The sequence below is a fragment of the Lissotriton helveticus genome, chromosome 2_1 (assembly GCF_964261635.1).
Source record: "Lissotriton helveticus chromosome 2_1, aLisHel1.1, whole genome shotgun sequence".
NCBI lineage: Eukaryota > Metazoa > Chordata > Amphibia > Caudata > Salamandridae > Lissotriton > Lissotriton helveticus.
In genome coordinates, this window is record NC_136059.1 from 1,907,228,686 (window position 1) to 1,907,256,243 (window position 27,558).

Sequence of the window (27,558 nt, forward strand, 5' to 3'; positions counted from 1 at the left end):
GCCCAATCCTGGGTCCAGCGACGTCGACAGCAAGAACCTTCGTGGGACAGCTCGCACCTCCATCCTGGTCGCCGACAACGCCTCCTGGTCCGAGAGACTGCAGAGCCCAGCAGCGCCCACTCACCTGGCTGAGGTGACTTCGTCCGGTGCCATCCTGGTGCCCACTCAAATCACTGGCTAGTGATTCAGAACTTGGTCCCCTCTGCTTACAGGTTTCTTCTTCCCTGATCCAGGCTTGGATCACTCCGAACTTTCTTCACTGGCCGCCTGCCAGCAACTCTTTCTTCAGGCTCCTGGATCTTCAACGAGGGTTTCCGACGCAACTTCAACCCTATGCAGCCGCAGCCCCTGGGCTAGGTAACCTGAGTACTCCGGTGCTCCAGCATAGTCCAACACCCTAAGTGTTCGGATCCACTCCCGTTTTTGATCCACCTAGTCGGGTTCGCCCGAGAACAGTAACTTTGCAACTGCTAGCCTCCATAGACTTTTTCCCGCCTTACGCATGAGAGTTCCCACTCTGCACACGACGTCCACAGGCCTCCTGCATCTAATCCCAGTGTTTAGAATTGTAGGCCTAGCGATTCTTGAGTCTAGAAAAGTACTACTTACCTGCTAGCAAGTTCGCATTCCACTTACTGAGTATATGGTTTTTCGTGCCCCTAGGGCATTTGCGTAAATTGTGCGACTTAAAGTATTTTCGTAAGAGTTTTGTATTGTGCTTAGCTCCCTGACTCATAAAGAGTTCAGGGTAGACTTGTTATAAATACATATCTGTTTATTTTCATAACAACTTGTGTGGTGTCCTTTCACTTGGTGTTCAAGGGGTAATGTGATGGTAAAACAGCTGGCTTAACACGCCCTCTAGAGTCTTAGCCTTAGACTGCTCGTATCCATGCTACTAGGATAGCTGGTCTATAAGGTTGACTTACAACCAATCATCAATAAGGGTTGTTTGGACTGATACATAGTGATCACTAGAATAGTGAGCACTGCATATCAGGCCAACTTCTCACACTCATCGAAGAAGTATTGATGTGGGGCACCCCTGATCGCTGCTGACAAACGTCCAAAGCGAGAAGGCACAGGCGACCCGGAGCTCGTGTCCGCGGAGCCCTGCGGTGGAGGGGCTGCCTGGAACCAGTGAGCGGTGCCGGCTATCTGAGCTCCCGGAGGTGCGGCGGGGTGGCATGGAGTGGGAAGGCTCACGCACAAGAGAGGAGAGTGGTTGCTGCAGGGCCCAGACGGCGGCGCCCGGGTGAGTGCGGTGCGGTGGGCGTGTCCCCTGTGCTGCGGAGGTGGGGCAGGGTTCAGGCGCGCTGCGCTGCGTACACCGGGATGAAGGGGCCCGGCCGTGGGATATGAGCTCCGAGAGTGAGGCGGCTGCCGAGCAATGCGGGGATGAAAGCGGTGTGGGAAATATCCCCTGAACGTTGAGCGCTGCAGAGGACACGGTGCGTCCCACGACATTACGGACCTCACGCTGGGGCAGGGCTGCCGCCCCTGTGGATGCATAAGCAGAAAGCAGGCGCACTGGGACACCCAGCGAATCTACTGTGCAGCAGCATTGTCACACCAGGGTGGAACTCCTTTTGACTGTGGGGCTGCCGGGGTACCCTCCGGCATACACGCTGCACCCGGGGCCTAGTGAAGGTCGGCCATTGGACTGGGCCCGCGTGGGACTAGAGGCCGCCCTGCCGGCAGACCTACGCCATAGAGGGCATACGCAACATTTTGTTCCGCAGAGGCTGGTGGTGCAGTTAGATCGCTAGTGAGGGGAACCAGCTGGAGATCGGCCCGGGGGGCGGGGGGGTCAGCTCTGTATTGATTTCTGCAGATTGTCGTGCGCACTCCACGCAGGGTCCTGCCGCACTGGGAGTACAGCATTGCTGAAGCGGGCTGTGGTGGGGTCTTGGAAGGAAACCATGCGTTGCATAGCACCGAGGGGGTTCTCCAGCCGTAATGAAGCCCAAAGGTAAAAAAGATGGGACTGCGGAACCAGATGACCTTACCACTGTGGAGCGCGGGGCCGCGGAGACAATGCCAGAACCAGGTCTCCAACAACAGTTCGATAGGATCCTGGATGCCATTGCGGCATCAAAGGAAGCCCTACAACTTGATATTGCGCAGGTGGCAACCGGGCTGGGGCTTCTGCGGGCAGACCACTCGAAATTGACTCGAATAGATAAAGTAAAAGCAAACGAGGACTCCCTTCGGGACTTGGCGCCAGCTCACACTGCCTTGGTGGCTAAAATTGTGGATGCTTTGGACCACATAGAGGCGTTGGAGAAGAAGGCAGAAGATTCCGAGAGCCGAAACAGACGCAATAACATACGCGTGGTTGGTCTTCCGGAAAAAACAGAAGGGACTGATATGATCGCCTATCTGGAGAATTGGCTTAAGACGACGGTTGCACCGGAGGGTTTGTCCACATTCTTCACACTTGAAAGAGCGCATAGGGTACCGGCGCGGTCCCCGCTACAGGGCCGCCCTCCCAGACCATTAGTAGCTAGATTACTCCACTACAAAGACAGGCATCTGGTGATTCAGAGAGCGCGACTGGCTGGCCCCTTTGTTGTAGGGAATAGCAAAGTGACAATATTTCCGGACTACACACAGGACATTCAAAGACGCCGTGCGTCGTTCCTAGCGGTCAAGAAAGAGCTCAGAAAGGAAGGAATTCAATACTCGTTGATCTTCCCTGCAAAGCTACGAATTATTGTGGATGACCTGACACAGTTCTTTTTCACACCTGAGGAAGCTTGGACCTAGCTAGAAACTTTTAGGGCGGGAACTGATCGTAGGGATCAAAGGCATTCAGAACAGTTTAAAGCGCCACGAGTGCGAAAATCCCAGAGGCTACGGAAGAAGAACAGAACCTTGCGGCTGCAGATGATGTCACAAGCAGCAGTGGAAAGACAGGGAGCAGTGGAGGCAACAGCTGCGATCACTGGCTCGCAGAGAACAGAGTCGGCAGCAGGGACTGACTCGGAGGAGGACAGACCGCGGTCGGAAGCTGAGCGCTCAGAAACTGATAGCACTAAGGGTCCGGATGTTACACCCGGGACAGCGGAGGGCATGCTAGATGAATAACTACATGGACTGGCTGCTGACGCTTGCTGCATTGACTCTGATTGGTAGATAGTACCATTGCAATTAGGCAAAATGGGGGAGTACATGGATCCTGTGAGTTCATTATGGGATCACAAAGCGGCGGGGTGCGTGGCTGGCGCGGCTGCCTGTTGGAGCCGAGCAACCCCCTCTTGCCCTTAAGGCAAGCCTGTAGTGGCTACTACAGGGTATAGGTGTGTGTGTTGTATGGTTTGGATGGGGGCTGATAGTTTTGTATTAGGTCCTGTTCTGGGGGGGAGGTGGGGGGTTGTTAATTGGGAAGTTGTTGTTTGGGGAGGCAGGGAGTGGAGGAATACACACAATGGGTACATTACCTGAATTGCGCTGTATCACATGGAATGTTCGTGGTATGAACTCTATGACGAAAGGGCACAAAGTACACTCATACCTATTGCGGATTGGAGTCCGAATAGCCCTGCTTCAGGAGACCCATCTCACTAAAGTGGAAGGGCTGGCATTGCAACGTAGGTGGAGGGGTCAGATTTTTAGCACGTCGTACTCGCCGTTTGCCAGAGGGACACTGATCTGGGTGAGGGCGGGTGTTCCTTTCCAGGCCACGAACCATATTCTAGACCCGGAGGGCAGGTATGTGGCAGTGGAAGGGAGGCTATATGGTAGAGATGTTGTCCTTAGCAGTATCTACGCTCCCAACGTGGATCAGACACGTTTCCTGGATCGTATATCGGGAACATTAGCACATTACCTAGCCGGCCCGGCGATAGTGGGAGGGGACTTCAACTCAATCACAGACACAGTTCTTGACAGATCACATCCCCCGTTGGTTGACTCTCCAGTTCGCCGATTTGCTGGGAAACATTTGGAATGGCAGGAAAGATGGGGCTTGTTGGATGCATGGCGCGCACACCACCCTCAGGATAGGGATTACTCCTTTTTTTCGGCTTTACATGAGTTGCACGTCAGGATAGATGCTATACTATGTTCTCAGTCGATAGCCCATATGGCGGCGCATTCCGAGTATTTGGCTAGGACCATTTCCGACCACAACCCACTGTTGCTGTCCTTTAACTGGCTACGGGAGAGGTCCTCCATATCCACTTGGCGACTTCGCCCAGAAACACTGGAGGATCAGGTCTTCCGGACAGAGATCAAAGAGGGTATCGAGCATTACTTTGAAAACAATCAGGGAACAGCTTCTACTAGGGCGGGAGAATGGGACGCCTTCAAGGTGGTGATACGAGGGCTTTGTATTAGCACATACTCGGGGGCAAGGAAAGTGATCTTGAATGATGTAACCAAGGCGGAAGATCACCTGAGGGAGGTGGAGAAGCAAAGGCCTGAGCAGCCAACATTACAGGCGAAGCTCATTGAAGCGAAGGAAGCAGTGGCGGTTGAAGTAGAGCGCTTGCGCTGTTTTGATTACAAGAATTATATGGTAAAGGCTCATGCAGAACGGGATAAAGTGGGCACGCTGCTCGCACGAATAGCAAACCCGGTCCAGAGGGGAAACCCGATCATGAAAATAGAAACAGCCGTAGGGGACATGGTTTATTCACAGGGGGAGGTGGTGTCGCGGTTCCTAACGTATTACAAGTTACTGTACCAGTGTAGGTTGGAAGGAGTAGGAACGGACATAGAGGAATATTTGGCGGGGATCCCCCTTCCACGACTGGATGAAGAGCAGGCCGTGATCTTGGGAGGGGATATAACACTGTCAGAGATCCGGTGAGCGATCAAGAGCATGGCCAGGAATAAGGTGCCGGGGGCAGACGGGCTACCAATAGAATTTTACGCACAATATGTGGATGTCTTGGCACCCCGCCTGCTGGAGGTATACACGGAGGCCAAGGTATTGGGTCAGTTGCCTACGTCGATGTGTGAAGCGTTAATTATCCCCCTTTTAAAACCAGGTAGGGGAGACGTGGATGTGACTTCCTATAGGCCGCTGTCTATGCTGACGGTGGACTATAAGATACTGAGCTGGATCCTGGCGACCCGATTACTGCCATATATGACCACGCTGGTGCATGTTCACCAGGCGGGGTTTATCCCAACGCGAAACACGTCTTCGAACATCCGGAGATTGGTGCGGATTATGGGAGGGGACCACCATGACGCACGGTTACCAATAGCCTTGTCAGTTGATATAGAGAAGGCTTTCGACAGTCTGGAGTGGGCGTTCCTCTACAGAGTGCTGGAGAAGTTTGGCTTGGGGGAACACTTTGGGGCATGGACGAGGGTACTATACTTCTCGGCGAAGGCAAGAGTGTGGCTGGGGGCGATGATTTCCGCACAGTGTCCAGTCCTGAGAGGGACGAGACAGGGGTTCTCATTATCCCCGCTATTGTTCGCCCTGGCGATGGAGCCCCTCGCGGCACAAGCTAGGTCAGGACGAATTTATCAGGGTCTGTGGTTGCAAGACGTACCCCATTACATATCACTGTCTGCAGATGATCTGCTTCTGTTTTTAGACAACACTGAAGATTCGTTGCAGAGTGCAGTATCCCTGCTCTCGCAGTTTGGTGAACTTTCGGGCTTGAAAGTGAACTGGCGTAAGACATGTCTCTTCCCGTTGATACCGTGTGCACAACCGCCACAGTTGCTTGGGTGATGACATGGGAACCAACCTGTCTGACATAGTTGGGGGTCCGAATCTATCATGCCACCACAGACATGCTGGAGGGGAATGTGGGGCGCTTTATCAGTGCCCTGAAGGGAAGCATGGCGTTATGGTCCACACTCCCTCTTTCGGTTGTGGGGAGAGTGGCTCTTCTTAAAATGGTGGCCTTACCTCGATTACTTTATTATTTCTGAACTTTACCAGTTTGGGTCCCTCCGAGCATGTTTAGAGAATTGCGCTCCATGATTATTGGCTTTCTGTGGGGGACTGGTCGACGGAGGGTAGCGTTCACAACATTGATGAGGCCCAAGGCCGAGGGCGGGATGGCGGTTCCAGACTTCGAGCTTTACTACTTGCCTGCCCAGCTGCAGATGCTTACGCAAAGCGTTGCAGCGGAATTTCGGGGTCCTGAAGGGTTACGAGGTGCAGGGATACAGAGGCATATCCTTTCGTACATAATATTGCAATAAAAACTTAACCTAAAGGATTTGACGATGGAAGAGAAAACCCTTAGGCTCTGTTGGAATAGGAGCCAGTGTAGAGCTGGGGTGGTTTACCCGTAGGCACCTGAAATCCCATTGGGGATGCTGACGGCACTGCCACATGGTGGAGACTGGTCCCCACTCATGGAGTGGGAACAGTTGGGACTCCAAATGGTAGGCGATTTATATGAAGATGAGGTGCTGCTGACATTCCAGGCCTTACAGGAAAGATATGGTCTCACAGATGGTAGCTTCCTGATTCACACAGCAGTAACGACGGCAATTCGGAAACATTGGAAGGGGGGACAAGTAGAACCAGTGACCACCGTGGCTTGCCAGTATGTAGTAATGGCTGCGGGAACCCTTAAGGCAGTCACATGCCTTCAGTCTCGGATGTTGCGTGAGAGACTCCGGCCACTAGATGACCTAAAACTGAAATGGGAGGCGACCATAGGCAGACCAATACCGGACGCGGCGTGGGGCCGCGTCCTGGGGAGAACATAGAAGGGGAGCAGAAACGCACGTTTCCAGCAAGTACAATTTTTTATTTTGCACCGTGCTTACCTAACCCCAGGGAAGATCCAGAAATACTTTCAGGTCCATGGCGCAGCGTGTCCTAGGTGCTCAGAACAAGGCGTGGAATTGGAGCACATGCTCTGGAACTGCCCAGCTTTGGGAAGATATTGGGTGGAATTAGGGGAGCTCCTAAATGAGGTCACTGATAGACATTTAAACTTTGACACTGCAGTGTGCCTGCTACACTGGTTCCCGCACACGCCCAAAACTAAGGTAACCAGTAAGTTAATTGATTTAGGGCTACTCTTGGCAAAGCGGGAAATTACTTGGCACTGGAAATCGAAAGAAGGCCATCGAGTAGGAGGTGGCGAGCAGAGTTACATAAATGGGCTAGTAGTGAGAGCTCCATTAGGTTTTAGCAGGCCAAACGAACGACCAATGAAAAAGCTCTAGAAATGGCTAAGGCCTGGGACACGGTGGTGCAGGCTCTACTGAATTCATAGAGGGAGGGGGAAGATTGAAATGTGAGGAGCATACATGTGACAATTAATAAGCGCACTGTGTTATGAGTATTTCCATTATAGCTGGTGCTATGTCGTGATATATATACTTTGGAATGTATCCACACCAATTGCCGTATTGGGGGGGAGGGTTCTAAGGGGTTTGGTTGGGGATAAACGTGAAGATATATTTGTTGGGTCTAAGGGAAGTGGATGCTAATTTTGATTTGTATGATGACTAAAAATCAATAAATATGTTTTCAAAGTGCCTAAACAAAGGCACGAAGTCATTACATTAGGCAATTAAAGCTCTCTTCTGCTGCTATGCAGGAAAGCAGGCAACACATTCTTCCTTTCCTCCAAGCTACATGCTAACTGTCCTGTTGGCTTGGAAGCTCAAACATGCACATCCTTAAGATTAAAAAGCTACACTTGCATAAGGAACTGCTACGTGCCATTGGCTCAGAAGTTAAGGTGCACCCGTCATGAAGGAGGCTGACCTTGGTTGTGTGTGCCTTGAGGCTATTATACCCCTACTGCAAAGGGCATTATGTTCTTGTTGTACATCATATAGGTAATCACATTTAATTAAAATAAAATACACTGTGATGGTTAGGGGACATATGTATCATTAACATAACCTGAAATTAAGTAATCTTGACCCTTAATGGCACTGAGTATCTGAGCAAAGATTACTACGCTGAACTTTTCACGTCTCAAAAATGTGTTTAGCAGTAGAAATTTAAGTACTGAATACATGCCTGTCTTATGTTGTTAATAGAATATATCCTAAATATAACCGGTTATGACACTGAGTGGCTTCAAGGTTTTGATTGCTCTTCGATGAAAAAATACCTTGCAGTTTTATTTATCATGCATCAGAGGCTGACAGGTTACCGTAAAGGAAGAAAAAATGTGGCGATCATGACACCTTAATTTTCGGCAATTTTCTGAACATATAGCACCTTCTGGTGCTTATTAAAAGTACTCCTCTTATAAATGTCCATGTAAGCTCTCTTACAGAGTGACTACAGGAGGAGTTGCATAAAAAAGTACATGCCTTAATTAAGTAATGTGTTTAACAATCTAAAACGTCATATGTGTCAAAAACCTCCTGTCAGTTTGGACTGCTGTCACCATAAAAGGCTTGTGCTGCTTGTTCAACCAGGTCTGAAGGCTGATCATCTGGCAGCCAAGAAAGGCCAGCCTCAAAATAAAAGGCCTTCCATGTCATCTTAAGGACAGTGCCCCAAGACTGTTAAACAGGATGTGTCTTTGATATAAAGCGCTGCTACATGTATTGGGACAGGCAGAGTAAAACAACTTCTAGAGGTGCACTCAGGTTTCACACGGCAGCCAAGGACAGTGCAGATTGCATCTTAGGCAAATCTATCGACCAACAGCATCTGCATTCAAAAGAAGCCATGGGGTGAATTGCAATAACACAGTGTCATAACTATAGGTCCGATTTGGTGTACACCATAAGTGGAGGAAGCCTGAAACGCAAGAGGACAGACTAACTATAGTGAGGTTTGATGTCATTCATTGATATCATTCATGCCACTATGCTGCTCGCAGCATTTCAAGCCTGGGAACCATTTACACACTGAGGAAGAAAAGGCCATATGATAAGATTAACACTAATAATTTTTGAAAAATTCTTGGGCAAACAAAAAAAGGAACAGAGCTCAGGGTGAGCAGTAGAAGTTTTTTCCAGCAGTGATGTTTTAATGCGCTGTGTGATGTCAGTCTGAGTATCCTTGATTCCCAATAGGTTTATACCAAAAAGCTAAGGTAGAAACTCAAAAGAAGGATTGCCATGCAATGTTGGAGAAGTTGACTCTATTCTACAGGAAAGCCAATACGATACAGTTAAACATATTATCTTCACAAAGTTTAAGGAGTACATTCCTTTTTGGAATGAACAAGTACTTTGAATGTTTATATCTAGAACTTTATTCGGACTCTCTGTAATGAGGTCAAACAAAATGCCTCAATGTCCCACAAACAACTATGAGGACACTGCAAAAAAATGTGAATCTCCTGGAGCCTAAACCAAAGATGCAGCTCAGACCCATCTGGTACTGCCTTCCTGACAATCTATTAGCATAACTGTGATTGGGTGAAGAGTTTTGTTTCACACTTGGTTAAGTCTTGTATTACTACACTGTAAATTATTTTGCAACATACCAAAGCAAGGCCCGGTATAACATAGTCAGTATTTTATTTTCCCAAAGAGAACCGCTGATATCTGTTCCTAGGCTGTGTGAGCGGATCACTGGCACTACTCATCCAGCAAAGTTCCACAGAACAGAATAATACCACAGAGTGTACCTGGTCCACTGAACAGCCCGGGTCACCAAATTACTGCCAGCTGAGAGCAGACAACATGCAAGCAATAGAAACTAGCATACTCCTTGCGCTTCTCTCCACTGAAAGTGAGAGGTAAATTTGGAAAGGAAGTCCGGACGAGGAGTTCAGAGGAAATTTATAGATGTAAGTGGATACCTGATATGTGCAGAGCTTGCTATTAGCAAGTTATAATTGCTTTGTCTTTTAAGGTGCAAAGGTAAAATCTCAGAAACCTCCTGCTATAACAGTTAACAGGGTATCTTGAAGGACACTTCTTTCCCTCTCTCCCAATAATGTCTCTTATTTATATAAATTACGCGAGTGTGTCTATTTCGTCAACTTAAACCTAGCTATTAAGGGGAAAAAATAAGGCTTGCCTAACTGGTCATAGGAAAAAGACATCTAAGAAAGTTACCAAATATATGTAACGAGAAGGGAGAGCAACAACACAATTATTTAGGTGATCTCAAATCAACATATTACGGTCTAGTTCAATTCTGCTTCCAGGAAAGGATACAGCTCCCGTATTGTTGCCAGAAAGAAGGGTGGGTGGTTAAGAGCTGACAAGGATTTCCACATCCTTAAGCTTATTTCTCCAAGATTACTCTGTTTAGTAGAGCTCCCACTGGCAGACTCTGCCAGTACAAAATGTTACTTACCTGTGGTAACTATCTTTCTAGTGGATACTCTCTCTACCTGCAGATTCCTTAACTGTAGAACTATCTCAAGCATCAGACCGCATCCAGAAACTTTAAAGCTCTCACATTGTCGGAAGTAGGTGCTGCCTTTGTGTCGATGCCAGAATTGGAGTCAGATGACGTCAACGAAGCCACATAGCACCAACAACAGCGCAATTATGTCAGTTTCCATCGATTTTGCCTGCCACCTTCGACTTAAGTAAAGTAATGCAGTATCAAAACATGATTTGGTGTCTTATTAACTTTCCCTATCCACCTAAAGGGGAGGCAGCATGACAGCATGGAACCAGCAGGTAGATACAGTATCCACCAGAAAGATAGCTACCGCAGCTAAGTAACTTTTTTTTCTGATGGATACTTCTACCTGTAGATTCCTCACCAGTAAAATAGACTAGATAGTAATACCCTGGCTAGGTGGACGACGGATGGATGGATGGATATACAAGGAAATTCTGGCAAAGTGACTGATCCTGCACTTCATTTACATGAGGTCTTGCTCCCATGCAAATGAGGTAACCCTTTACTATTGCACCTATGTCACATTGAAGACTTAAGGGCAACGAGCCTGTTACAAGGAGCATTAATAGTACGCCACATACAGTGTGCTTCCTTAGAGCAGCTCTTAAAAGTGAAGAAGGGGTTAACACGATCATGCACCATGCATCCTTGCCCCCCTGCAAATGGAAATTGGAATTTTGGACTGAAGCAAAAGGCATACTGGTAGCTCCAAAGTGCCAGTCTACCTTTCGCTCATGCACGGTTTACAGTGCAGGTACATATTCGAGCCAGCAATGTGAGTAGCGCTTTGACTGTAATAAGGTGTATTGTCTTTGCCAGCACCAGCGCACTTAGATAAGGCTGCACCGCAGCAGAGAGGAAAGGAGTGCTATAGTGATGTGTCCTTTTTGACATGGTCACCCCCACTTTATGCCTGGTACATGATGTAATTTCGAGTGAAAGTGCACTGGGTTCCTGCTAGCCAGTGCAAGAGCTCTTTCCCAGAACTGTACAATTGTTCCCCCTAATTGGCAAAACCTTTAGCACCCTCTTTGAGTCCCAGTAAACGGTGCCCTGATACCTAGGCCTAAGTTACTAAATAGGGTCCCTAAGGGCTGCAGCACGAATTGTACCACCATAAGCGACCCTCTCATCCAGCACATGCACGACTGCCAATACAGACTGTGTGTCTTGGAGCATATAAAAGTAAAAACACAACATGTCGCACATCCCTGTGTGCCATGTCCCCTACTACTGCATATGATATTTGTAAGCGACCAGTACAGCAGGCCTGACTGCCCTAAGGCAGGGAGCTTAATATTATATGTGAGGGCAAACCTGAATAAGCAGAAATGCCCTTGTGCTGTTCAGTTAGATTACTGCCAGTGCAAGTGAAGAGGAAAGCCATTTTAAACATGTGCTGGGCACTGGTGAAAAAGAGTTCCCCAGCTACACGATGGGTTCACTGAAAACAGGAATGTTTGATATCAAACATCTGGTATTGATGAATGCACGCTGATTCCAGTGTTGTATTTATCAATGAATGCACCTCACAGGTGCCCCCTGAAACCGTACTAACTGCTGGTGGGCTGACTGACTAGTTTTAGCCAGCCTAACAGCAGAGATGAATTCCTGACCCGCAGGGGTGAGGTCCTTTGGTCTCTGGAGGCAAGAAACCAGACCAGCTGTGGCAGGGGGTGTCTTCCACCCCCTCCCCAGAGATGACCTGCAGATTAGCCTGCAAAGCAAGGGAGCTTCAAAGCAGCCCCTCCGCCTTTGGTATGGGTCTCTGGTTTTTCACAAAGGAGAGGATGCCAACACCCCTGCCCTGCTCCACTTTTGGCAAGAGCACAGGTGGGAAAATTTGTTAGATTTGGAGGGGTGCCACATTCAGCCAGCACTACCCCTCGGTTGGGGCAGGTGATGTGGACCCCTCTCATCAGATTCCTCTATATTGACTTGATGAGAATTAACCAACCAGGGTCAGGGTTATGGCCACTTCCCAACAGAAGTAGTCATTGGAGGGTGTTACTTTGAAACGGGTGTCGGCTCCGTGGTTCACAGCGACACTGGCGACTGCCCGGCAGTCTTGCAGGGCGGCGGAAAGAGCCTGGCGTGCCCAATATGATCCTGAGGCAAAACTGCTTTATAAGTCTGCGGTTAAGGCTTATCAACGGGACATTCGTCTCGGGAAAAGGGTTTACCTTGCTGGGAGAATAGAGGCTGCCTCTAACTCCTGCAAGGAAATCTTTTCCATTGTGAAGGAATTTACAGCTCCCCGCTCGAATGTCGCCCACGATATGCCTTTAAAGTCTTGGGCCGCGGACCTTGCCAAGTTTTTTACTGACAAGATAAAGCTCATCCAGGATTCTTTCCATTTGGTGGTGCCTGCGGGTGTAACCTGTATAAGGGAGGACCCCCTTCTGGCTGCTACATCAGGCCCGTCATTGGCAGCCTTCCCTCTTCTTTCAGCCGCTGAGTCGTTAGGACTTATGGGCGCGCTCAAGTCCGGCTCGCCTATGGACCCCTGTCCGGCTAAGTTTCTGTCTAGAATGGCGTAAGTTTTAAATCCCCTGATCAACCCCCTTCTTAATTTATCACTGAGTCAGGGCTTGGTCCCATTAGCCTGGAAACAGGCTATGGTGATCCCCCTGCTGAAAAAGCCCGGTCTCGATCCGGAGGCACTGGTCAATTATAGACCAATCTCTCTGCTGCCTGCCCTGATGAAAATTTTGGAGAAGCACATCCAAATGGTGCTCTCCAACTTTTTGGAAGTGCATGAGCTTTTGCATGCCTCCCAATCAGGCTTTCGCCCCAATCTCAGTACTGAGACAGCACTCCTGGAGGTGTCGGAAGACATCAAAGGAGTTCTGGACTCCGGAGGCAGGGCCATGCTGGTCATGTTGGACTTGTCGGCGGCGTTCGACACCGTCCCCCATGATGGCCTTCTCTCGAGACTCTCCGAGATAGGGCTCAGGGGGACGGTGCTCAGATGGTTCTCATCATTTCTAGCCGACCGCCGACAAATGGTCTGGACCCCGCCGGACTCTGCCGTAATGCCGCCATTGGGTGTTGGGGTCCCTCAGGGCTCTATTTTGAGCCCGACCCTCTTTAACATCTTCATGACCCCTTTGGCGGCACTGGCGGAGTCTTTCGGAGCCCGGATCGTGTCCTATGCAGACGACACTCAGCTCCTCTTCTCCTGTGAGAGGGGAGGAGATTTTAACGGGGAGAGCATCCGGGATTGCCTTGGGGCTGTTTTCAGATGGTTTCATTTGAGTGGCCTCAAGTGCAATCCCGAGAAGTCCGAGGTGCTCTTCTTTGGGTGTGCGTCGGATTCTGACTGGCACGACTGGTGGCCTATCGACATGTTTCCACCTTCCTCCTCATCCCTAGTCGCTAAGAATCTGGGGGTGAAGATGGACAAGGGCTTGTCGATGAGAGCCCAGATTTTGGGAGTGACGGGCACCTGTTTCGGTCTCCTGAAGGTACTAAGAAAGTTTCTACCCCTGTTGTCGGAAGAACACCGGAAACTGACTGTGCAGGCTCTGATCGGGTCCAGGTTGGACTACGCCAACGTCCTCTACCTGGGCCTGCCGGAGTATCTGCTACAGCGCCTCCAGGTGACGCAGAACGCCGCGGCAAGAGCCATTTATGGCTTAAATAGGCGAGCAAGGGTGGCGGGCCTCTTGCAGGCCCTACACTGGCTGCCTATCCGCAAGCGTATTATTTTCAAGACCCTGACGCTGGCCTATAAGGCCCTGCACTCTGGTGGCGCAAAGTACCTCTAAAGGAGACTGTCCTTTTACCATCCGGCCCGGTCACTCAGATCGGAGTCACAGTTTTTGGCTGTGGTGCCGCGTGTTCAAAGAGCCCGCATCGGGGGTCGCACCTTTGGGTTGCGTGCCCCCCAGCTGTGGAACGCCTTGCCGCTGACACTTCGGGGCGCTTCGAGCCTGTTGGCTTTTAGAAAAGGTCTTAAGACTTGGTTGTTTACTTTATAGGCCTTTCTTTTCGCCATTTATTTTTCTCCCCTCTGTTTTAATCGTTGTGTTGTGTTATTCGCTCGTAGGTCTCGCTGTGAAAGCGCCGGGATACTCTTTTTGAGTCGCCGTGCGCTATACAAAAGAAACATAACATAACATAACATAGTCACCCTAGAGGTAAGTAGTCAATTGCCTACTAGCTGGCACTCCCTCTAACACCCCTAAATTCAGTATTTAAGGGAGCCACTGGCATCGGAGAAGTAGATTCCTGCTGACCTAAGAAGAAGTAGGACCTAAGAGCCTCAAAAGAAGAGAAGAGGAGAAGTAGTAGCTGAATTGGCCCCAGACCCGCAATCCTCGTAGAGAAGTGCCCAAGTTGACTTGTCCTGCAGCTGTCACTCCAAAAGCCTGGGAGGAGTACCTGCCTTCGAAAAAGAATCAAGAGTCTCCCGTGGAGTAGCTGAGCAGCTGCCCTGCATCCTGCAGGTACCAAAGAACCCCTTTGAGGCCTCCTGACTGCGAACAACCTAACACCAGAAAGCACTACTGCACTCGTCTCGCCAAGCCCGAGTTTAAGTGGGCCAACTGTGAAAGCGTGGTCCCCCAGTCCAGCAGATACAATGCCCCCCTTGGACTTCCCACTGTGGACTTTCCAAAACTGCCCGCATCCTCTTTATGCAGGCCCCCGCAACCGCTCCAGGTAACAAAAACCAGTTGCCTAAAAACACCTCTGCACCAGTCGCCCCTGGGCCCTGGAGAAGAGAATTGAAGGTGCCTCCAATGTCCTTGAACATTACAAGAGTTGAGCCCCTGTGCTAGTTCAGCTCAACTGGTCCCCCAGGCCAAGACTACAGCCTCTTAGTGACAGGACCGATCCTCTTTTAAAGGGAATGGGACACCCGATTATGTAATGCACCTCTGCACCTGGATGCCCCAGTGCCTCCTGAAGTGACCTGTTGATGCTGCCTTGGACCTTGACCCATACTCACCTCAAGTCCAAGAGAAGGGTCCCCAAGTCATTAAGTAACCGCATGCAGCATATATTTTCTCTACAGCTTAACATTGCTACAAAATGCTTTAATCACGATTGAAAGTATCAAACAGCTGTTTACCTCAAACCTATTTTAAACAGTACTTACCTGAACACATTTTCTCAGGTTCCTAAACATATATAATGATACTGGCTATTTTTGTAACTAGGTGTGGATCTCCTTCTTGAGTCGTGTTGTCATTTATTAATCATTGTATGTATTTGAAATGTCTTACATTCCTCTGTGTTTTCTTTATAAATCTTTTTATTTGCAAAAAGAACAAAGTAAGGTGGTCATCACACACAAGGCATACATTTGGTACATGATATCTGTATGTAAAGCAAAGGAATTACAAGTCTGGCAAATCACTTTTAGTCATGGGGATAAGTCTATTGCTACGGAGATCTTCAATCAATTAGCTCATCAATGGGAGTAATTTGGGGGGCTCACATATATTTCCCCGGTAGTCATTCCAGTTGGACCACACCGCCACCCACTTCCGTGGACATCCCCGGGCCACATAGACTGTCTTTTCTTGAACCATACCCCAGTCCATATCCTTCTTCCAGGAGCTGAGCGTTGGTGGTGTAACAACCCCCCACAACCTCGCAATATTCCTCTTTGCGATCGCTAGGCCTAACGTCACCCATAGTTTGCCTTTCGATGGTAGGTCGGAGGGCTCCCAAATATTAAGAAGGCACCTCTTAGCCTCAGAGCGCAATTCCACCCCCCACACCTCACACATACAATTGAGCACCAGAGTCCAGTAGGTCTGTATCACCTGGCATTCCCATAGTATGTGTAAGAAGGTACAAACCTCCCCACACCCCCTGCGATAGAGTCCATCTTCGCTACGACCCATCAGGACTAGCCTAGTGCCAGAGACATAGACTCTATGCAGGATCTTCAACTGGATCAGTCGTAGTTTTGCCGAGATTGCTATTTCCCTGGGGGATGCCAGCGCCTCTCGCCATTCTTCATCATCAATTTCGAGCCCATCTGCCTCCCATTTCCCCCTCAGAGCTAGTAGTGGATCCAGGGTGTGATTAATGAGTTTTTTATATGTGAGAGATAGGGCCCTCTCCGGGAGGTGGCCATCAAGTAGCCTGTCTTCGAGTGGTGATGACTCCCTGGAGGAATATTGGCTAGAAGTGCATGCCGGACCTGCATGTAGCGGAAGTGGTCTGTCCGGGAGAGATCATAGGTGTGCTGAAGGGTGTCAAATGGTATTACCCCGTCTGGGCCCCACAACTCTTTGATGCGGGATATCCCTATCAGAACCCAATTGCGAAATCCTTTTGTACGGTTGAGAGTACCTAGTTTTTCCGAGGACCGAAGCGGGGTTGCGCGGGTAAGCTTGTCGTCCCACCCCAGTCTCTTCTGGACTACGTGCCACAGCTGGACTGAGTGCTTGGTGGGCCCCGTAAGGCAGTACCTTCCCGGTCTTGAGTAGAGAGCCGCCTCGAAATTCCCACCCGGAAGAAGCCATTTATCATTCTTGTAACCTGGGTCATTCCCTTCAAAGTATGTACCCTGGTTGATGGCCGATAGGTGCACCGCCCAGTAGTATTTCCGGAGGTCCGGGAGCGCTATCCCCCATCAAACCACCCAAGCGTGAGTTTTTGTAAGGAGAAACGGGGCATTCCGGTCCAAAGAAGGTCTCTCTGGATGGCCTCGATGGTGACGAAATATCTTTGTGGAACTAAGTCCGGGTGATTTTGGAGGGCGTACAGGAACCGTGGCAGCGCCATTATTTTAGACAGCGCTGCCCGGCCCATCAGGGACAACGGGATGTTTTTCCAGGTGGCCGCATCTCTCTTGAACCGTTGTAGGGGTGGCAGGAGGTTTCGTTCGTACCGAGTGGCCCTGTCCTTGGAGATGAAAACTCCCAGGTATGTAAAGCCATCATTAGCTATTTGGATCGGACAGTCACGCGGGATCTGAGGGGGGGCGCCATGTAGGACGTAGAGGAGGGATTTCCCCCAGTTAATGCTGTAGCCGGAGTACTCTCCGAAACTATTAAAGATATCTAGTGCCCTTGCAATGGACTTATGAGGTGTTGTAAGGTAGAGGAGGATATCGTCCGCGTATAGCGAGATCCTGTCCTCCTAACCGTCTGTCCACCGTATCCCCTTCAGGGAGGGAGTCTGCCTAATCCAGGCTGCAAGTGGTTCCAGGGAGAGAGCAAAAAGTAGAGGTGAGAGGGGGCACCCCTGTCGTGTCCCACTCTCTAGTGTGAAAACGTCTGAGATTTTATTGTTGACTACCACCTGAGCTAGTGGTTCGGTATATAGGAGACGCACCCAGCTGATAAAGTTTGGACCGAATCCAAACTTTCGGAGGACGGCCATCATGTAGGGCCACTCAAGAGTGTCGAACGCCATCGCTGCGTCCAATGACACAACCACGGCATCCTCGTGCAGCCGGTGGCAACACCCCAGCACTCCATGGAGACGGCGCAGATTTAGTGCTGTATTGTGATGAGGCATAAAGCCCGATTGGTCCGGATGAACCAAGGTATTCTGGACCGGTTTGAGCCAATTGGCCAGTGCTTTGGCGAGGATTTTCGGCTCAGCATTCAGCAGTGATATCGGCCTCCAAGAGGCACATGACTCTTTAGGTTTCCCCACCTTGGGGATAGCAACGATAGTGGCTATGTGTCAGTTCTTTGGAGTATTGTCTGTTCCCTACTGTCATCCAACATTTGCTTCAGGTGCGCGCCAAGGCTGTCGGGTTTGAGCTTGTAGTACTCCACCGGCAGACCATTGGGCCCGAGAGCCTTCCCAGGACGAAGGTCATGAATGGCCTTGACTAGTTCGTCAACGGTAAGGGGTGCCTCCAGAGTCTCCTGTCTTCTGGGAGAGGTGTGGCGCCGCGGCCAGGGCGACTGACGCTGGAATCTGGGGATCAGGGTTCGATCCCCGGCTCCGGCGGCAGGTTAGCCCAGCACCATGTGACTCTGGGCAATAGCTCGCTTAATCTTCCCGACGGCCCCCAGCGCCTAGAGACCCTTACGGGTGATTGTGCGCTTTACAAATGTGGATTATTATTATTATTCTGCAGAGAGGGCGGGAAGGACGATGTCGCCCAATAAGGCCGCCGACTCCTCTTCTGACCTCTCAGATCTCCTAGTGTATACACTTCTGAAGTGTGTCGCAAACTCCCTGACAATCTCGTGGGGCTCCGTAATAACGGCCCCTGCATCAACCTTAAGCTCAGCCAAAACGTACTGAGCTTGCTGTTTCCTATCCAGCCATGCTATTAATTTGCCCGCCTTGTCTCCCTGGTCGTACAGTCTACCCTCGCTGTTTCTCGCCAAGGTCTTGGCTGCGTCAGTGGCCAAGTCCTTGTATTCCGCAGTTTTAAGTTGGATTTGGTGGAGCGTGTCTGGGTCCCCGTCACTCTGTGCAGCACATTCAAGTGCCAGCAGGTTGTTTTCTAAGGTAACCATCTGTGCTTTTCAGTCTTTATGGTGGGCTGCAATAGCCGAAAGGGCCTCCCCCTCAGCACAGTCTTAAAGGCCTCCCACAAGACTACTGACGATTCGACAGTACCCACGTTCTCCTCAAAGTATGGATCAATCGACTGAGACAGTTTCTTTTTGGTTATCTCATCCCTGATGTGCCAGGCAGTAATCGGTGCCACACACTCAACTTTCCTGTCTCCAATTGTTACGTGTGCCCATAGAGGGGTATGATCCGATATACCCCGCGCCAGGTGGGCGACCTCACGGATCGTTGCGTCTTGGTGCATTGGTGCAAGGAGGTAGTCCAGGCGTGAAAAGGTGTGATGCGGACCGGAGAAGAAAGTGTATTGCTTTTGTGTCGGATGTTTGAGGAGCCAGAGGTCAAGGAGTCCGAACGCCTCCATCAGGTTGGGAAGTCACCTTTGCCCTGCCCCAATGTTCCTGGCTGGATGTCTGTCTACGTCACCTGAAACTACAGCATTAAAGTCCCCACCCTTGAGGAGAAGCCCCTCTTGGAAGGAAAGCAGTAGCTTCCCCAGATCGTGGTATGATTGCGTTTGGAGGCCCGATGGAATGCAGACTGTTACTAAGTTGAGCCTACGACCCTCCCATTTCCCTGAGATAGCTGCAAAGCGCCCCAAAGGATCCACCTCTGTACGATCAATGACCATTGGAAAGTTGCGGCGCAGGAGGATCCCAATGCCCCGGGACCTGGATGTAAAACCGACGTGTGCCGTCATGGTGTACCCCCATCTATTTAGTGCATAGCACGTGTTTCCCATCAGGTGGGTCTCCTGCAATAAACCAACATCAGGCAGGTGCCTCTTAAAACTGTAGCATGATACTCCGTTTGAGTTTGTCCCCCAACCCATTGACATTCCAGCTAATAATCTTTAGACTTTTATCCCACTTCATAGCCATTAGTACTTTTTCTTGCCTAGCTATTCCTGCGCCTCCCAAAACCCTGTTCCAGAACCTGTGCCTGACCTCTGTGTGACCGTACCAAACTACCCCACCACCCCCGTCTCACAACTGTTCCCCCACCCCTCCCTACCCCTCGAAACTGGTGCCCCCCCCCCCAAACCCCGCTCCCTGCTTCTCTGCTCGGTAGGCTTTGAACTACCCACATCCCCAATTAGCAGAGCGCCTTTCGCCCAACCCCAAACCAGGAGTGGGGAAACTTGCAGGGGTTGACCAATAGAGTTCAACCCTACGATTTGGAGTTGAATAACCATTAGAAAATAGTAAAACACATGCCATTCTAATAGATTGGATATGTTTAAACTGCATGCATTTTATAACAAGCAACCTTACCTTGCCCTTTCCATCCTTTTCAATGGAGGTCTTCCAGAAGATGTAATGCTCCCGAAAACCTTCTTAAGGGGAAAGTGTGCCGGCCCCAGTTCCAACCGCCGCCCATGCCCACCCCTCATAGCATAACAGTTTGCTACAGAAGCTTACACTCCTCAAGGATTTGATCTCAGTCACTTCAGGTTGGAGCCTGTCCCTGACTAATTTTTGTTTCAACCCTTCGAGAGTCATTATGGGCCACAGAGTCAAAAAAGAGAAAGGGGGGGGGGCCTTCAACATTCACTGCCTGTCTCTACAGAGACTCCAGATCCCCATAGGATTATGTAACTTCCCCATATACCAAGTCCCCACAAGAGAGGGTAGGACCCACACTCTTGCCCCGGCGCACACAATACATTACAGTTCGTAGGGGTCCATGTCGTCAGGTCAATCTCCACTAATGGCCAGCCGCCTCCCGAAGAGTCCCCCATCTGGGGCTGACCGATCTCGACCGCCAAGAGTGCTGACTTTGGCCATCCACATCCGACCTCTCGGCCGTCGATCCTGGCGAGGCGACCTGATTGTCTCTCCAGCTTTCTCCCTCCGTCCGGGCCGGCGCTCGTGACGACTCTCTGTCAAGCCAGTCCTGCACGTCCGACGGCGTGGTAAAGAAAAAAGATTTGCCCCCCTGCAATGACTTGAGCTTGGCGGGAAAGAACATCATATATTTGATTCCCCTATCCCGCAGCGCCGCCTTCACGCCTGCAAATGAGCGCCTTTCACGTTGTACCTGAAGCGTGAAGTCCGGGAAAAAGCAGACTGTGGCATTTTCATACTGCAGGTCCCCTATCTGCCTAGCTGCCTGTAGGATGGCGTCTTTATCCCTGTAGTTCAGGATTTTCGCTATAATTGTCCGGGACGGCGCCCCCGGCTTGGGCGTAGGGATAGGTGCCCGGTGGGCACGTTCAATGGTGAAGAAGTTGGGCAGGCGCTTAGGTTTCAGGTGGGTGAGGATCAGGTCTTCCAGAAAAAGTTCCACACTTGGCCCCTCGGACTCCTCTGGAACGCCTACCACGCGGATGTTGTTCCTGCGGGCTCTTCCTTCTTGGTCCTCCAGCTTCAGGACACTGTTCAAGTGCCTTCGAGGAGGTTTGGAGCTCCCGTATATCAGATGTGTTTGCCTTGGCCTTTTCCAAGGTTTTACTGAGGTCGGTGCGGAGAAGATTGACTTCGATGGAGATTTTATCAATTTTTGTCTCCAGATTGGTGCCCAGTGTCTGTATTGCAGTCATGATTGAGGCCACAGACGTTTTTTTCGGGGCTGCTTGGTCTTCCGATGCACCATCAACCTGGGGAGTCCCCATCTGAACTGCGTACTTGTCTAGCTTGTTAGACTGCGTGGCTACATTGTTCTTGGGCCTCATGGTGTCGGCTCACCCACTCAGACCACAACGTTACCGTGGCGTACACAAGCCCACCGGAGAGTCACCCCGACGACAACCGCCGGGCACAAGGCGCGCTTCAGGGATCCTTTACTCCCACCAGTAGTTATGACTCGCAGCACCCCTGCCCTTCATATGCTCAACTTGGGCACTAGGTGTAGACTTCACCACCAGTTCCAGGCCTACACGGCTGCCTCCCACACAGTTCGTTCTCCAAGGTATCCCAAAGTACCGTCCGTGCAGCCCTTGAATGTGGCACTCCCTTCACGTGATGGTCTCCTGCTGTATTTTCATTCCATAGGCCGCAATGCTCTCGGGCCGACGGCAGACCCGTGTAGGGCTCCCCCTGCGTTTCAATCTCCGTCTCTCTCTAGTAAGACGGCCCCCAGGGCCAGGCCGCAGAATGGCCCACGTGTCAGTGCAGAGTCTCTGTGTAGGGTGCTGCGTGATAGTCACCGTGTCCGCATCCAAGCACACACCACTTCCTCTTCAGGGGGGGCCGGAGGCACCCCGACTTCACCTATGCTATAATGGGCCCCCTTCAGACCCGCGGGCGCCGCCTCAAACTCGTACCACCGCACTCAACACTAAGCCATCCCTCGTGCCCGATGGAGCCACCAATCGCTCAGGCCCACAGCTGGGCAGCGCACAATCGCCACAAGCCCCTAATGCTTAGCAGGCCGGCCTACTCACTGGCTCCTTCCGACATTTGTTTGGCGCCATTGTTGCATCTCCGTTATCACCAGGGGGGCCCCTCATGTCCGCGCTCCACCACCAGCCCCCAGTCCAAGTGTAGTCGGAATGCGCGAGCCCCGACACGGCGCAGTCCGTCTCTCCGCGCACAGGCCATCAAGCCGGGGCCTCGCGTGTTCCTCAATCCTGTGTGCGGGGCTCCAGCTCTCCAGACAGTCGTCCGCGCCCAGCCGCTCGGGATCTCCACACGGCGTAGGAGGCGAGCAGAGCCACGAGCCCCAGGCTATGGCTACAGGAGGAGTGCAAATTGGAGCGGATTATGGCCGGATTCAAAGGGGTAAGGGCTCGGGTCCGGCGGAGCGCCCGAGTCAGGCTGCCATCTTCGCCGGCCCCTGGCCACTCCCCCACAATCCTCTGTGTTAAACTTAAGGCTGCTCAACCACACTACCCCTAACGGAGCACTTTGGGACTGCATAGCATGGCCCTGTCCACTTTTAAGAGAGTCACTGGACTCTGTGAAGGTTTATCAAGTTATTGATATATCACATAAAGAGGCAGGTTCCTACAAGTGCACACTACATGTAATAGGGCTAAGGGTTCTCAGGGACCAACCGTCAGAAATTTGCAATCAACGGACATTAAGGAGATGTTGATTGGTGGTAATCAGCAAAAGAGCAGCCAAGAGCAAACCTATATTTGCATACAAGATACATTTGTGGCTCTAAAATACAAATGTAATTAGCACATTTTAGATTGGTCTGGGAAGAAACCCCATGATGAAATAGACATGCACAAAACTTTGCAGGGGTTGACCAATAGAGTTCAACCCTACGATTTGGAGTTGAATAACCATTAGAAAATTGTAAAACACATGCCATTCTAATAGATTGGATATGTTTAAACTGCATGCATTTTATAACAAGCAACCTTACCTTGCCCTTTCCATCCTTTTCAATGGAGGTCTTCCAGAAGATGTAATGCTTTTCGACCGACTGTAACTGGGTTTGTAGCCTAAACCCCATTTATCCTTCAGAGATGCAGCCTGAGATTGAGCAGCAAAGTAAGCAATAGGTTAAATGAGAATCCCACAGGGTTGCTACAATCATACATCTATTTCTCATTGCAAACTTAGAATGGATTTTTATAGCCATATTAAAATGCATACACAATACCCTCACACAGAGTTTAATGTGTGTCAGTGCTGGACATTGGCACTTTATTCTTAACACCAGCACTTATTTGTGACAGTCCACCATATGGTAGCACTGCCTGCTTATTTTCTAGCACAGCACATCTGTAACATACCGTAAAAAACACAATAATACCAGAACATCCAGGTGAGCCTTACAGCTTTCAGTGACCTGAGGAGTGTGATGTCAGCAGGTAGCATTTCAACTGCCATTTGGCAGCGCTTAACAGGGGCAGTTGGGGATGCAGGCAGCAATAGCCCTTGAGAAAAACCTTGGGCCTTGGTATTCTATTTATTTTACAAATTACCCCCCCCCCCCCCCCCCTCCCCCACACTTTTACATGCACTGCTCTAGCTCCTAACCGTTTCCGTTCTTTCTTTTACCATGAAAGGGACAGCTGCATCCTTCAACTTGATATGTAGAGAAGTGCATTTCTGGTTCACCCTCTTTCAGGCAGAGTCACCTTTGATTCATCACAATTATGGGTGAAGCCAAGATAACTCCAAGCCCTACTGAACAATGGGCCGCAAGTACAAAACACTTTTGCAGCTGCAAAGCATTTGAATTACAAAACAAACAAGTTACTTACCTTTGATAATGCCTTATTTGGTAGAGACTAGCTGCAGATTCCTTCCTTTAGAATTATCGGCAGGTGTCAGACTGAATCAGGAAATTCTTGGGCAGTAAGCCTGCATGCTGGTAGGTGGTGTAGTTTGGGTCCGATTCGGCATCATCCACGCAGGAAGTGATGTGTGCGTTGCCTATATAGGTGTCATCCCAACGCGCCAAAATCAGTTTCTTTTTGTGACTTTCCAAGCTAGAAGTGTGGAGCCACGAAGAATGCCGATGAACTGTGTGCAGTGCTAAGAGCCTCAGAAGGGTAACCTTATACAAAATTCAGTTAGCGGAGAAGATGAAAAGGTTGGTAAGGAATCTGCAGCTAGATAAGAGTATCTTCCAGCTAAGGTGGTACCGAATGTAAGTAACATGTTCATCTGATAGGGATGTCTAGCCACAGATTCTTTACCTTAGAAAAGATACCCAAGGAATAACTACCCAGAGTTGGGTCTGCAAGCAGATTAGACTGTAGGACTGAAAGGGCACAACACCTGTCACAAAGACCTCACTGTTCAGACAAACAAGTTATTTACCTTCAGTAATGCCTTATCACGCAGAGACTATCTAGCCGCAGGCTGCTTGTTGTTGAATATTCCCCAGGCATGAGACTGGATTAAGAAATTTTTGAGCAGTACCCCAGCTCTCCAGTAGGTGGTTTCATTTGTCTCTGCGCGTCTCCATCGGAAATGTGCGGTGCCTATATAGGTCCCACCCCAATGCGCTTACATCAGTTTCTTTCCAGACATTCCGCACCAACAGCGCGGAGCTATGAGGAACACTGATATACGGGTATGCATGTCTATGGCCTTTAGAAGTGTGATCCTTACACTGTAAAAAAGAAGATTCAAATGGATGGGAAAGTCCTTCGCACTCACTAGGGTATCCAAAACTGGTAAACATATACGGGATGTATGGTGCAGGTGGGTTTTAACCTCCTGAGCTTGAGATTTACAGACAATCTAAATGTAAGCATTTTCCTCAATCGATGGAAAGCATCACCAAAAAAAGTTTAAATAATTCAAAAATGTACTTTAATGGTAATTCCAAACATTTCTTTTATTTTTCTGCTGTTCTTATTTTGTTTTAATGTTATCTTCACGTTACAACTTGACAATTATTACTTCCTAATTCATGCGCTGATGTGCCCATTCATGTGGTGATGTGCCCAATGCATTTCGGCTCTGCCCTTCATCATGGGCTCATTCCTATAAATGTAATGAATATATTTTAGTAGAAGAGACTGAATTCTGTTAGAGATCTATCTTCTTAATACATGCAACAATTCCATGCCTTCTACGTTGCTTATATCTGATAGAGATTTCTAGTCACAGATTCTTTACCTTAGCATAGATACCCAAGCAACACCTCCCCAGGGGTGGGCCTGCGAACAGATTACACCAAAACGTCCTGTAGGACGAACACCTAAAGTGCCCATCATGACAGACCTGACAATCCAGGCAGTAGAGCTTCGTGAACATGTGCAAAGATGCCCACGTTTCTGCCAAGCAAATGTCCGGTACAGGGACTCTGCAAGCTAACGCAGTGGTCGCAGCATGGCTCTGGTAGAATGAGTACAAAAACCCTCAGAGGGCTGCTCCTTGGCCGATGTGTAGCAGATCTTTGTGCAGAGCACTATCCATCATGAGATCCTATGTTTCTACACAGACTTCCCCATCTTAGCCCCAACATATCCTTCTTAGAGTTGATTGTCTACCCAGAGTTCTTTTGTACGATCAAGGGAGAGCGACAATGCTCTTTTTGTGTCAAGGAGATGGAGTCTCTCCTCTTCTTTAGAAGGGTGAGTTGGAGCAAAGAAGGTAGGCAAGGAGATATTCTGGCCTACATGAAACAGTGTCACTACCTTTGGAAGTAAAGAGGCATGTGCTTCAAGAACCAGCTGGTCTGGGTGAACGGTGGTATAAGAAGTGTGCATAGAGGGCCTGCAGTTTGCTGACCCTCCTCGTTGATGTGTTGACCACTAAGAAAGCTGTCTTGATGGTTAGCAAATGGAGAGGGCAGTTGTGCAGCAGCTTGAAAGGTGCGCACATCAGAAAAGTGAGAAACATATTTAAGTTCCACTGGAGCATGTTGAATGGTCTGGGAGGAAACATATGCTGGAGAAATTTGAGAAACCTAGTAACAGGTGGCTTGAATAAAGAAAGTTGGTCTGGCAACTGCAAAAATGGGTGATAAATACTCCTTAACTGTGTGCAGAGCCCTGTTGGATCAAAGATAGAACAACGCGTAAAACCTGAGAAAAAGGGGTGCAGAGAGGGAGTTGATGTTCTTAGATGCAAACCATGTCACAAATGTGTTCCAGTTGCAGGAGCAGACCGGCTTGGTGGAGGGATGCCTGGCTGCCACAATAGCATCACAGACTTTGGGAGGAAGGTCGAAGGCTGTCAAATGTCGCTGCTCAATCTCCAAGCATGAAGGTGGAGGGTGTGCAAGTTTGGTTGCATGGCCCACCCCCTGTTGCTGTGACTGAAGATCCTCCTGAGGAGGCAGCCTAATCCGGGGAAGTGATGCTCATGCTCAGTAGCTCAGGATAAAAGATTCTCCATGCCTAATCCAGCACAACTAGAATGACTTCAGCCTGGCCGGTGCTCATCTTCTTGAGAACTCGGGGCAGGAGTGGTGTACTGGAGGCCCAAGCGACAGAGGTACGAGTCACTTACCTTCGCTAACGATGTATCTGGTAGAGACTATTCTAGCCGCAGATTCCTTCACGTAGAATTATCCCCAGGCGTGAGACTGGATCTGGAAAACTTTTTGACACAGCATTCCTGTCCGCCAGGGGCGGGACGACATCACGCGACTCTGCCCAGGCGCCGTCCGTGCACGTGACGTCAGTGAGGTCACATAAGACCCGCCCCAGCGCGCCCACGTCAGTTTTCTTTGGAGAACTTTTCCGCACCACAACGCGGAACCACCAGACAAAAAACTGTGGAAGCATGGGAACCGTGTGCGTAAAGCAGAAAATGTGGAAAGAAACGGTGACTAACAAGACCACCACAGCAGTGTCACACCGCAGAACCCAAGGCAGGAAAGAAGAAGAAGAAGCAGAGCCCTGCGCCACCACCCTGCCAGCACATAGACATCCTCCCACCCCTGTGTCCCGGAGACAAGGAACATGCGTAAGGACATGGTACACGTAGGAAACCCACCATCCCTAACCTGAGCAAGGAAAGGGGACCAGTCCCAACACATACAGGAACAACAAACATCCAAGCCACTCCAACAGAAGGGCAACCATCCACAAGGGACAAGGGCAGAACATGACCAGATGACCCTTAATCAGGGGATAGCAATGGAGGGAGGGGAGGACAGGGATAGAAAGCAATCCTCCCAAACACCGGAGTAGCAAAAGCAGCAGCGTACAGAGCACCGGAACCCCATCCTCCAAAGAACCAAGGAGGAATGAACCGCCCTCAGATGGAGTCACCCATCAAGAACAAGATAAACACTCACAGGAGACACAGCCCCCCACCAGGAGGTGAGTACCAAAGTCCAACCCAAGGGTCCTCGCAGAATAGGGGAGGAAGGGCGGGCCATGAAGGAATCTGCGGTTAGAATCGTCTCTACCAGAT

General features: G+C 49.9%; 1 protein-coding gene across 15 annotated transcripts in view; it reads right to left on the reverse strand.

The window, feature by feature from the left end:
* The window catches only part of BLTP1 (bridge-like lipid transfer protein family member 1), a 2,102,388-nt gene that overhangs the window by 526,017 nt on the left and 1,548,813 nt on the right, over window positions 1–27,558 (reverse strand). For all 15 annotated transcript variants that reach the window (XM_078676841.1, XM_078676840.1, XM_078676839.1 and 12 more), the window contains one exon: window positions 23,093–23,202. In XM_078676841.1, coding sequence (XP_078532967.1) covers window positions 23,093–23,202 — 110 coding nt within the window. The remainder of the gene's footprint in view (window positions 1–23,092; window positions 23,203–27,558) is intronic.